The sequence below is a fragment of the Oncorhynchus masou genome, chromosome 17 (assembly GCF_036934945.1).
Source record: "Oncorhynchus masou masou isolate Uvic2021 chromosome 17, UVic_Omas_1.1, whole genome shotgun sequence".
NCBI lineage: Eukaryota > Metazoa > Chordata > Actinopteri > Salmoniformes > Salmonidae > Oncorhynchus > Oncorhynchus masou.
This window is the reverse complement of record NC_088228.1, coordinates 24,166,563-24,178,991: the sequence shown is the minus strand read 5'-3', so window position 1 is coordinate 24,178,991 and position 12,429 is coordinate 24,166,563. Positions and strand designations below refer to the sequence as shown.

Sequence of the window (12,429 nt, the reverse complement as noted above, 5' to 3'; positions counted from 1 at the left end):
TCACCACTACACTACAGTGCATACAGTTTATTAACCATGGCTATGCACTAACAAAGGAGGCTAGCGTGAAATGTATATTTCAAAATAAATAATTTTATGGATAAAGGTCAATCTGTCTCATGTTAGATTCCCCTGTCTCTGTTCCATATTTAAGTTTGTCTGTACCACTAAGAACTATAATATTCAACTATCTCTTTGTATGTTGACTGACCATAGGTTAGTCAGCAGCATTAGCTGACCAGCATTAGTTAAAATGCCTTATCCGAAGCAAATTCCTTTCAGACTAAACTATTGAGGAAAATATACTGAATTTGAACTTGTTTCTAAATCTCAACCACTTACATAAAGCATCCCACAGAGGGTATGTTTACATTAGGGTAAGTAAGGGTGACTGACAGAGACCTTTCAGCTGGGATTGACCACATTTGTGGCAGGCATGGAGGATATGCATCCCAGGAAGTGAGATTGAGATCAACACACACAAAGTTACTCTTTGTCTGCTCTCCCTAGCACACAGCCAGTGGGCCCAAGTAGTTTAACATAAGGGCTTGCTCAGCTTTCATTCTTTACTGCTCCTGCCTGGAAAAGATTTCTGCAAATATTGTTTTTGAAATATTGAATGAGTGCCTGAATTCTGTGGATAGACGAACATGTGTAGGGTTGCAAAATTCCAGGAACTTTCAAATAAATTCCCTGGTTTGAGGATTCCCGAGAATCCTCCAACCTGGATTTCCGGAAAACATGGGAATTTGACATTTTGCAACCTTAAACATGTGTAACAGTTGTATAATTGTTGAATACTCCTTTCTGATTGCCTTGAAGGGCATTCTAGAGCATAGAAATACAAAAAGCTTTACTCCTGAATACCCTGAAGATTAGTAATGCCTTTACAAACAAATGTTGATCCAGGACAGTAAGAAAGTACCCTCTTGGCCATCCATCACAGAATAGCAGTATTTTCCAGAACATTGACAGTGATAGGACAAAGTTTTTCTAACAACGTCAGGTAGCGCTTTATACACTACTGTATTATGAACAGCAGCAATCAATGGAGAACTGATATTTAAAGTGTTCTTGAATGGCTATACTGAATGTTCAGCAAAAAGACATGAATCAATCACATTTATTTATAAAGCCCTTCTTGAATGAATGAATGCTCTTTTCAGAATTGACCATTGATTTATTCATAAATGTAAATAAATAATGCATATTTCGGCTGTCTCACCCTTTTCGGTTCAGGCTGACATTTTCTGACACACTCCTGGCCAGCCAGGCTTGAACTGTAAAAATCTATGAATAAAGACTATACTATATATTTTGCATCATGAAAAATACAACAGCCATCAAAACGTAATAGTTTAAAAAAATATGCATACAAAATAAAATAACAACAATACATTTTAAATATCATAGAATGAAAACATTTAGTATGCATGCTCAATACTGTATATATTTTTCTGTTCTGATACAAATATCTTTTTGATTATTTTTTTTTTTTTACATTCAACTTATTTACAACATATTATATACATCAAATAAACAAGCTTAAAGATACACTGTTTAAATGTATATCTTTTATAGGTTGTGCAGCTTGGCAAGAGAAGGAAACCACAACTAATCTGATTACTGGCCGTGAAATGACAAGTGCTCTTTTTCATTGCCAGTGTCCTTGCAATGTGAATTCAAATGACTGCAAATACTCTGAATGCTTTGCCACCTGAGGGATTCTGTAGGCTGGGGGGAGAATGAACACTGGTGTTAGTTTGGTTCAGCTAAGAACAGTTTACACCGTCAAGCCAAGGTATATGACACTGATACTAGTCTACATCTACATACTGTATCAGCAAAGTGAAGGAGTTTATTCTGATCACAAAAGCTGACCAGGAAAAACTCCTGGTCCCTAGCCATTATACATCCAAAAGCATTTGGAACAAAGTAAAAACCCCACAATTGACCTGTATTTCCCTTATCCAAATCCCTTACCTTTCTGAAGAGATCCCATTCTGATAGCTACCGCTGTACTGTCTCCTCTTGTCCACGGGTTGCACATCCAGGTAGCCTCCTGAGTCATTCTGAATTACACCAGCATGGATGGCTGCTCGACATATACTGGATTTCTATACAAAAAACAAGGTAGATTAGCATAGCACAAACGTCAGTTCTATGGAGAGAAATATAATCTGTATAGAAGGCCATTGTCAGACAGACTTACATCCGAATAATATTGTGTTCCAATGACTCTGGCACGGGTCTCATGCAGACAATTGCGGGGACAATACAACCTGGTGAAGGAAAATTGCCACGATCACAGTAGTCAATCCATCAAATGTATTTATAAAGCCCTTCTTACATCAGCTGATGTCACAAAGTGCTGTAAAGAAACCCAGCCTAAAACCCCAAACAGCAAGCAATGCAGATGTAGTCTATACCTATCCAAACCAATCAACTGTACAGAAGAAGAGTATCACGTTTGGTTTTTTAGAGTGAACTCTTTCTTTACCTTGGACAGTGCCGTGCAGGTCTTTTGTAGGGACAGAACCGTGCAACAGTGGTCCCACACGGTACTGCTTTTACTGAGAAGCAAAGATGCCACAATGTCATTTGAAAAATACATGCATTATTGAGACAAAGGTGAAACTAGATCAGACATACCTGGTACAGAGAATACTTTGAAAGCATTTGCACTCCTGTTCATCCTGTAAATTTGAATAATTTGGTGTGAAAACGTGACTTGCTGCTTTTATTATAAACAAACATAATAGTGAAGTTGCATCCCAAATGGCATCAAATTCCCTATGGGCCCTGGTCAAAAGTAGTGCACTACATACAGAATTGAGTGCCATTTGAGACAAAGCTGTGTAAAATTAACTCACCCAAGAGACTGAATTCCATTTTTGTATGACTTTGTGAAATGTGGTATTCTTCCTTGTCTTGTAACATCCAGCCAGCCTCCATCGTTGTCTATTACTCCAGCATGTAAACCAGCTCCACAAACACTTGATTGCTGAAAAATGAAACATGTTTCACTACTCTTTATATGCTATGAAAGGGACATGGCAATTTCCAGGAAGTAGACTTGTAGTTTTTGAACTTTTGTAAGCTTTTTGAATGGTCATCAATGGGCAAAAATGCAGCCCAATGGTCTTCAGCGCAATAAAAAAAAGAATAAAAAGGCATCTGGCAGAAGTAAATTCATCTACAAACACAAATATAATTTCATATACATCTTAAATGACTGTTTTCACAAAATCTATGAGCCCGTTCTAAAGATTAGGGGACAGGACCCAGATGTTTGATGTAGTACAAACTCAATTGCATAGCTCATGTAACCTTTATTTAAAAAGGCAAGTCCGTTAAGAACAACTTCTTATTTACAATGATGGCCTACCCCAGCCAAACCTGGATGACACTGGGCCAATTGTACGCCGCCCTATGGGACTCCCAGTCACAGCCGGATTTGATACAGCCTGGATTTGTACCAGGGACTGTAGTGACACCTCTTACACTGAGATGCAGTGCCTTAGACCGCTGCGCCACTTAGGAGCCCTAAAGAGGGAAGGTTTTGGCTTTCCCTAATTATTTTAATTAGATAATAAAAATACATCAATAAAATGACTGAAGTTGTACCGTTATTTTATATCTAGTATCCCACAACTCATGCAGTTGGAATGCATTTATAAAAGTAATAGATAGTGTTTTCTGTTCGTACCATATCATAATACGCAGTCCCTATGACTTTTCCTGGGCTGGACAAGCATCCAGGAGGACACTCGTACCTGTAGGAAGAAATAACATTTCAAACTCAGTTTTGACCCATTCAGAGAAATGAGTGAGAATGGTTAAGTGTAGGGTAATTAAAAAGGTATTCCATGGCAAGCTATAGTAACTTTGGCAATTTATACTAGAATAAATAAATAAAATGTATCCATAAATGTATTTTTTTAAATATCTGTATCCATATTGTCCATGAGTTTCTACTTGATAGACCATATGGTTCAAGATAAAATACCCTAATTAACGTAACAAAAATCAAATCAACAATGGCATTATTTTCAATTAACTCTGCAAATCAAAAGTTATTTGCCACATGCTTCGTAAACAACAGGTGTAGACTAACAGTGAAATGCTTACTTCCTTTTTCAAAAATGCACAGTTAAAGAAAACATTTAAACAGAAATAGTGACGAGGAATAAATACACAGTGAATAATGAATAAAAAAAACATGGCTGTATACAGGGAGTAACAGTACTGAGTCGATGTGCAGGGGTATGAGGTAATTGAGGTAGCTATGTACATATAGGTAGGGTTAAAGTGTTCAGAGTCCTATTGTTTCCAGACTTGGTTCACTGGTACCACTTGCCATGCAGTAGCAGAGAGAACAGGCTATGGTTTGGGTGGCTAGAGTCTTTGACAATATTTTGGGCCTTCCTCTGACACCGCCTGGTATAGAGGTTCTGGAGGGCAGTGAGCTCGGCCGCAGTGATGTACTGGGCCAGGTGTGGACCTTCTGTAGCGCCTTGCGTTCGGGTACCTTGCACTTGCCTTACCAAGCGGTGATGCAGCCAGTGAAGATGCTCTCAATGGTACTTTTTGAGGATCTGAGGGCTCATGACAAATCTTTTCAGCCTCCTGAGGGGGATGAGGTGCTGCGTGCAATCTTCATAACTGTGTGGGTGTGGACCATGTTAATTTCTTAGTAATGTGGACACTGAGGAACTTGAAGCTCTTAACCTGCTCTATTACAGCCCCATCAATGTGGACAGGGGTGTGCTCGCTCCTCCATTTCCTATATTCCACGATCAGCTCCTTTGTCTTGCTGATGTTGAGGGATTGGTTGTTGTTCTGGCACCACACTGCCAGGTCTTTGACCTCCTGCCTATAGGCTGCCTCATTGTTGTCGGTGAACAGTCTTACCACTGTTGCTTCATCAGAAAATGTAATGATGGTGTTGGAGTCATGCACCGCCACACAGTTGTGTGTGAACAGGGAGTAAAAAAAAAAGAAAAAAAAGAAAAAGAGGAGACTAAGCACACACCCCTGAGGGGCCCCCGTGTTGATGGTCAGCGTAGCAGATGTGTTGTTGCCTACCCTTGCCCCCTCAGGCGGCCCGTCAGGAAGTTCATTATCCAGTTGCAGAGGGAGGTGTTCAGTCCCAGGGTCCTGAGCTCAGTGATTATCTTAGAGGGGACTACAGTGATGAATGCTGAGCTGTAGTCAATGAAAAGCATTCTCACAAATCTATTTCTTTTGTCCAGGTGGGTGTGGGCAGTGTGGAGTGCAATAGAGATTGCGTCATCTATGGCTCTGATAGGACTCCCAACTATTAACTTTGCCACCAGTTTGGCAACAAAACATTGACGACCCCCCCTTGCACACAGAAACGCGTACAAAGCTCTCCCTTGCCCTCTATTTGGCAAATCTGACCATAATTATATCCTCCTGATTCCTGCTTACAAGCAAAAATTTAAAACAGCACCATGAAGCAGATGCTAAGCTACAGGACTGTTTGTGAAGGCACAGACTGGAATATGTTCCGGGATTCTTCCGATGGAATTGAGGAGTATACCACATGAGTCACTGTGCATCAATGACGCCGTCCCCACAGTGACTGTGTGTACATACCCCAACCAGAAGCCATGGATTATAGGCAAAATCCGCCCTGAGCTAAAGGGTAAAGCTGCCGCTTTCAAGGAGCGGGACTATAACCCTGAAGCTTAAAAGAAATCCCGCTATGCCCTCCAATGAACCATAAAACAGGCAAAGCATCAATACAGGACGAAGATCGAATTGTTCTAAAATGGCTCCGATGCTTGTCAGATGTGGCAGGGCTTGCAAACTATTACAGACTACAAAGGGAAGCACAGCCGAGAACTGCAAAGTGACACGAGCCTACCAGACGAGCTAAATAACTTCTAGGCTCGCGTCGAAGCAAGTAACAGTGAAACATGCATGAGAGCATGCTCTGACCAACTGGCAATGTCTTCACGGACATTTTCAAACACTCCCTGTCTGAGTCTGTAATACCAACATGTTGTTTCAAGCAGACCACCATAGTCCCTGTGCCCAGGAGCACTAAGGTAACCTGCCTAAATGACTACCGGCCCATAGCACTCACGTCTGTAGCCATGAAGTGCTTTGAAAGGTTGGTCATGGCTCACATCAACACCATTATCCCAGAAACCCTAGACTCACTCCAATTTGGATACCGCCCCAACAGATCCACAGATGATGCAATCTCTATTGCACTCCGCACCTAGACAAAAGGACCACCTATGTGAGAATGCTATTCATTGACTACAGCTCAGCGTTCAACATCATAGTGCCCTCAAAGGTCATCACTAAGCTAAGGACCCTGGGACTAAACACCTCCCTCTGCAGCTGGATCCTGGACTTCCTGATGGGCCGCTCCCAGGTGGTAAGGGTAGGTAACAACACATCCGCCATGCTGATCCTCAACATGAGGGCCATTCAGGGGTGTGTGCTCAGTCCCCTCCTGCACTCCCTGTTCACTCATGACTGCACGGCCAGGCACAACTCAAACAACATCATTAAGTTTGCCGATGACAACAGTGGTAGGCCTGATCACAGACAATGATGAGACAGCCTATAGGGAGGTGGTCAGAGACCTGACCATGTGGTGCAAGGACAACAACCTCTCCCTCAACGTGATCAAGACAAAGGAGTTGATTGTGGACTACAGGAAAAGGAGGACCGAGCACACCCCCGTTCTCATCGATGGGGCTGTGGTGGAGCAGATTGTGAGCTTCAAGGTCCTTGGCGTCCATATCACCAAGAAACAAACATGGTCCAAGCACACCAAGACAGTCGTGAAGAGGGCACGCCAAAACCAATTCCCCCTCAGGAGACTGAAAAGATTTGGCATGGTTCCTCAAAAGGTTCTACAGCTGCACCATCGAGAGCATCCTGACGGGTTGCATCACTGCCTGGTATGGCAACTGCTCAGCCTCTGACCACAGGGCACTACAGAGGGTAATGCATAGGGCCCAGTATGTCACCGGGGCAAAGATTCCTGCCACCCAGGACCTCTATACCGGGCGGTGTCAGAGGCAGGGCCCTAAAATTTCTCAAAGACTCCAGTCACCCTAGTCATATACTGTTCTCTCTGCTACCGCACGCAAAGCAGTACCGGAGCGCCAAATCTAGGTCCAATAGGCTTCTAAACAGCTTCTACCCCCCAAGCCATAAGACTCCTGAATATCTAATCAAATGGCTACCCAGACTATCTGCATTGCCCCCCCACCCCCCCATTTCTACATTGCTGCTACTCTCTGTTATCATCTATGAATAGTCACTTTAATAACTCTACCTACATGTACATATTACCTCAATACCGGTACCCCGCATATCGACTCTGTACTGGTACCCCCTGTATATAGCCTCGCTATTGTTATTTTACTGCTGCTCTTTAATTATTTGTTACTTTTATCTCTTACTTTTTTGAGGGGTATTTTCTTTAAAAAAAGGTGACATTTAATTTTTACAAAAAAACCAGCATTGTTGGTTAAGGGCTTGTAAGTAAGCGTTTCACTGTGAGGTCTACACATGTTGTATTTGGCGCATGTGACAAATAAGATTTGATTTGTAAACCTAGGTAAGTGACAACATCCACTTTAGGAACAACTTAGGCCTACCTATTACAAGTGGTTTCTTTACAACGATCACGCAGCTTTGTCTCACAATCAATCTGTTGACCTTTGAAAATAAGAAAAACAATTTCACTTAGACCTTCTGACAGTGGTACAAAATATAGACTTTTATCCGACTGTATAATGACATTGTGTATTAGAAACAGTGTCAAATTTGTGATAAATTCTTACACATTTGCACTGTGCTGACCACCTCATTCCTCTCCATGTTGTCATTGGGTGATGGTATTGGGGGTTGCGGTCTCGACCTTGGCTCTTGGGCCCTCGGCTCTGGCTCAATGTAGTTTGTCTCCTCTAGTTCAGGGGCAGGACGTCGATCTACTCCGTTCTCTGAAGAAGAACAAGTATCACATCACATGTAATATAGTCTGCAAAACAAAATGTATAAAAGCAACCAATTTGTTATGGCACAACTTTTTCCTGAAAGCAGCCGACCTGTATAGCAGAGATTATCCTTACAGCCTCCACCGTAGCTGGGCGGACAGGCAGAGCACGGGCTGCCATGTTTGTATGGGGCATGCCCCCACCAGTTTCCCCTGCACACAAATGACATCATAAAACACACTGAACCTTTTGACCCAATCCTTCCCAGTTCCCATACACTACATTACATACAGCAGTTGAAAATAAGAATCTGAACTTAATGATTTTTTTGGGGGGGGGGACATAAAAACAATTAAAAAACCTTTCAAACTTACGGCGGTGAGTAGTTGCAAACCAAGTACACAGCTTTAGTCCAAATCATGCCCCACACATTCATGTTGTAGCATATATTAATAGCACATCCAATATGGCTGCTTGTTGCCCAAACCATCTGCAAAGACAACAAAGTAGCTACCTTCAGTTAGTAGTCCTCTCAGACTTCTCTGACCTTAAGTAAGGTTTTATGATATTGTTATAAGAAACTCTTACCTGTGTGTAGTGAGTGCAGACAGGACCAGAGCATCTGAAGGGGCAGTGTGGGTTACACTCCTGTGGATAGGGATAGCTGTAGTCTCTCACTTCATCATACCAGGCCTGGACGTGAAATGTTGGTGGTCGGTCTCTGAGGAAAGTAGAAACTAAACTATTTAAATAACTAGGGTTTCCCAATCTCGCAGGGTTGCATGTTTAGTTTTTTTTGCCCTAGTACTACACAGTGGATTCAAATAATCAAAGCTTGATGATGAGTTGATTATTTTAAAATCAGCTGTGTAGTGCTAGGGCAAAAAAACTAAATATGCACCCATGGGAGGCCCTGGGACCGAGTTTGGGAAACCCTAAACTAGACACAACCCACAGCATTATACAGTATCAGTACTCACTGTACAGTCTAATCACACATTGGTTGCCTCATGAGTTTACATGTTAGGAAAAGGGCATACAGTATAAATGTATAATGACATAATGCATATAATCAATCTGGTCATCTCTCCAGATACTATACTGACCTTCCCCAGTGGGCACCCAGGTTTTGTCCAATCTGGGTTAGCATGTGTTGTGGTCCATGCTCCCACAGGCAGGTGTGTGCCCAGTGCTCGGCACTCCTCTCCAGATCTGTATCCCAAACCTTTGAAATGCCAAAGTCAGAGTTATTCTGATAAGATAAAGACATATCTGCAGGCACATCACATACACTTAAGACAGCTTGTATTAGTATTACTCTTGAAAGACAAAACTCTTGATAAAAAAAAAGGAAAATACAAATTCTAACATTCTTCACAGAAAGTGTTTTGGGGGCCCTGATGGCATTTTTAGTATTACTGGTCTCTTTGTCTCAAGTCTCCACTGGGCACAGATGTCAATTCAATGTCTATTCTACGTTGGTTCCACATCATTTCATTGAAATGACGTGGAAACAACGTTGATTCAATCAGTGTGTGCCCAGTGGGTCTGCACTAAAGTGCAACAACCTACATGATCGAGATCTTATAAACAAACGGGTCAAGTGAAGTTAAAAGCTATCATCTATTTGTGCACCACTTGTTTCTTACAAAGAACTACATAGATATGACTTGAGGAATTCTAACATTTCAGCAAAGTTGTAGTAAAATTGTCCATTAGAAGAATAGGCGGAGTGTGCTGCTGTTCTGCTGTTTAACTGCACTAACACCCATCAAGGTTAATTGAAAAATGTGCCAGCCAGCTGCCCTGTACAGCCCTAATGTCTTCCATGTGTAGAACATTACATTAGTGATATCTGCATTCTGCACTGCTTAGGGTTAAAGCAACAGGCTTGAGGCCAATGGACATGCTTGACTGCAATGGACATGCTTGACTGCAATGGACATACCATAGGCCTGCAATACTATATGCCATTCAGCAGACACTTTTATTCAAAGCGACTGACAGTCATGCGTGCATATATTTTACATATGGGTGGTCCTGGGAATCGAACTGACCACCCTGGCAGCGCAGACGCCATGCTCGAACAACTGAGCCACACAGGACCACAGTGTATCCACACAGGATACAAATCTCCATTTATGCATGGGAAATCGTCCAAATTAACCACCATACTTCAAAGGATGATGCTCAACTGTTACACGTTTGAATCAACACAGATCCAGCTTTGTTGCCAAATGAAATGCAAAGAAAGACACTAATATTTGAAGATGTGAGTTGAAATGGTTGAGGCAGAGTGCACGATAACAGCGGAGGTGAGAGCTGGCCGGTTACCAAGGCAGGGGGCAGAGCTTGAGGTTTGGCAGGGCCAGTAACACACTAGCTCTATTGCTTGGCAGTCGGTCAGGCTTGTTTTTAGGTTTTGATCTATTTGAGCACTCTGTGCTGCCAGAACTTGGTGTGAAACCTCTGAGTTGGCCCTGACTTTGCAGATGTGCTCTGCTGAACCCCATGGATGGTTGAATTGGTTTGAAAATGTTCCAGATTCTCAAGCCTAGATGTCTTGAGTCGTTGAGCAAGTATCATTAGCTAAGATTAAGTATCAGTGCAAAATAACTAACTAACACTTGCTTCAATCTGTAGTACTGTACAATCTCTTTCTACGTTCTCCAGTATGGGCAAGTCAAATTCCAATTGCCTTCAGTTCATCTTAGGATGACCTAAATATAACAGAAATGTGTGATGCAGACACAGCAGGTCCTGGTTTAGCTTACCATATATTCCATATTTGAAGCTTGAGGATAAACTTGACCTCTCAGGTTGTTGTGCAAATCAAGTATGAGGTGCATATCACCCTCAGTGATGGCTCTCTTCCCTCGCTGTTTGGACACCCACCACTCATCATCTTTGTTCATATACTTCTCCAGTAACAACTCCAGGTGAGTAGAGTTAGGGATCACCATAGAAAGTACTGTTTGCACAAAGAATAGCAGCCCAAACCCTCGTAGCCAGTCCTGAGTTCCACACTTCATGATGACTGATCAGCCTCTCAAGCCTCCAATACAAAAATCTGTATTCTGTTGGCTAAACAAGAGACAAAATAAAATACAAGCATTCAGAGATCTGTAATCCATTGTATACTATTTGTTATTGATTAATACATTCACTTGAATGTGAGTACTGATGATTTATCACATCTTTGGCACATGGATATCATACACTAGAACTAGAACTGATACTGTACATATATATTTGGTGTATTTTAAGTGCATGATAGTAGGTCAATTGAACTGTTCGCACAATTTCTCACAAGGAAAACATGTACGTTTTTGCCAAGCACATGCAATATTTCATGACCATGCATATTGCATGTGAAATTCTCTCACAGGCTGACAAGGTAAATCTCATCTGATCCTGTTATAATCTAGTAAACCCGAACCACCGTAGTAGCGTTGATACATTGTTGGAGGCAACAAGTCTGCCTAGACAGGCTATTCCTGTTATAATACAAAACAGTATTTTCGTTATCCCAATGACGAATATAACATTTACAAATGATTTACCTTTTACCGAACACTGTTGTTTACTCTGGTCAACTATCCTCAGGAAACAATGTCCAACTCCAAAAGTTTTATTGCAGCCGAATGAAAGCTACTCTTCATACATAATAAGATTTATGACATCTCTCATAACAGGAGCCAAAACGTTCGTACGGGTAAAGTATCATACATCCAACAAAAAGTCGAGAGAGTTACCTGTATTATAGCTCAAATACGAGCGCTCCCTGCATTTATATGCCAAATTTGGATTTTGCAATAAGTTACGCGGCAGACCACGCCTCCTCCAGAGCGTTCGCAGGTTGAACTATTTAAAGACTCTGGTTCTGATTCCAGCCATCCCACTCAAAGTGACTGCAAGGTAAACTTTGGACAATGACAGCCCACTCATATGTAAATTCAGTATTTCTTTAGAATAGTATTTCTGTATTTTATGTTTTCTTTTAAGATGTGATTTTTTTCAATTATAACATTTACTGTGAGTTTAATTCAGTCTTTTTCGCTGAATGATCCATTATTGTATTGTTCAAGCAGATTTCCCCCCCCCCCAAAATCACTGGCTATGTTATTGCAAGCCTCAATAGCTTTGTGCCTGCATCCATGACACTAAGAAAAGTTTTGCACTGTCCTTGTTCTCCTCCTGCAGGCCTACTCCCTGCCATTTTATGGAGCATGACCCCACTGAGCTCTGCAGATCAAATCAACTGTGTTCAAAATCATCAAAACTGATAAGGCTTTTTACACTTCAGTCAGCATCAACCCAAGTTCCAGACACAAGTTATTTTTCTCGGATGGGTATAATGAGCATTTTCACAGGAGAAAGCTGGCATCCTCTATGGAGAGGACAAGCTTTGCTCCCTGCTTTATGAGTGCATTCCTGG

At 41.7% G+C, this 12,429-nt stretch overlaps 1 protein-coding gene across 1 annotated transcript; it reads right to left on the bottom strand.

The window, feature by feature from the left end:
* Positions 1–1,191: 1,191 nt before the first annotated feature.
* LOC135558183 (cysteine-rich secretory protein LCCL domain-containing 1-like) lies at positions 1,192–11,766 on the bottom strand. The gene is made up of 15 exons (XM_064991918.1): positions 11,555–11,766; positions 10,766–11,075; positions 9,098–9,216; positions 8,580–8,712; positions 8,366–8,481; positions 8,103–8,203; positions 7,839–7,997; positions 7,653–7,713; positions 3,710–3,776; positions 2,874–3,004; positions 2,653–2,696; positions 2,501–2,573; positions 2,213–2,282; positions 1,984–2,117; positions 1,192–1,734 (listed from the first exon to the last, which is right to left on the bottom strand). Exons 2-15 carry the CDS (start codon positions 11,021–11,023, stop codon positions 1,683–1,685), a joined length of 1,518 nt encoding a protein of 505 aa, XP_064847990.1. The 5' UTR covers positions 11,024–11,075; positions 11,555–11,766; the 3' UTR covers positions 1,192–1,682.
* Between the last annotated feature and the right edge of the window lie 663 nt (positions 11,767–12,429).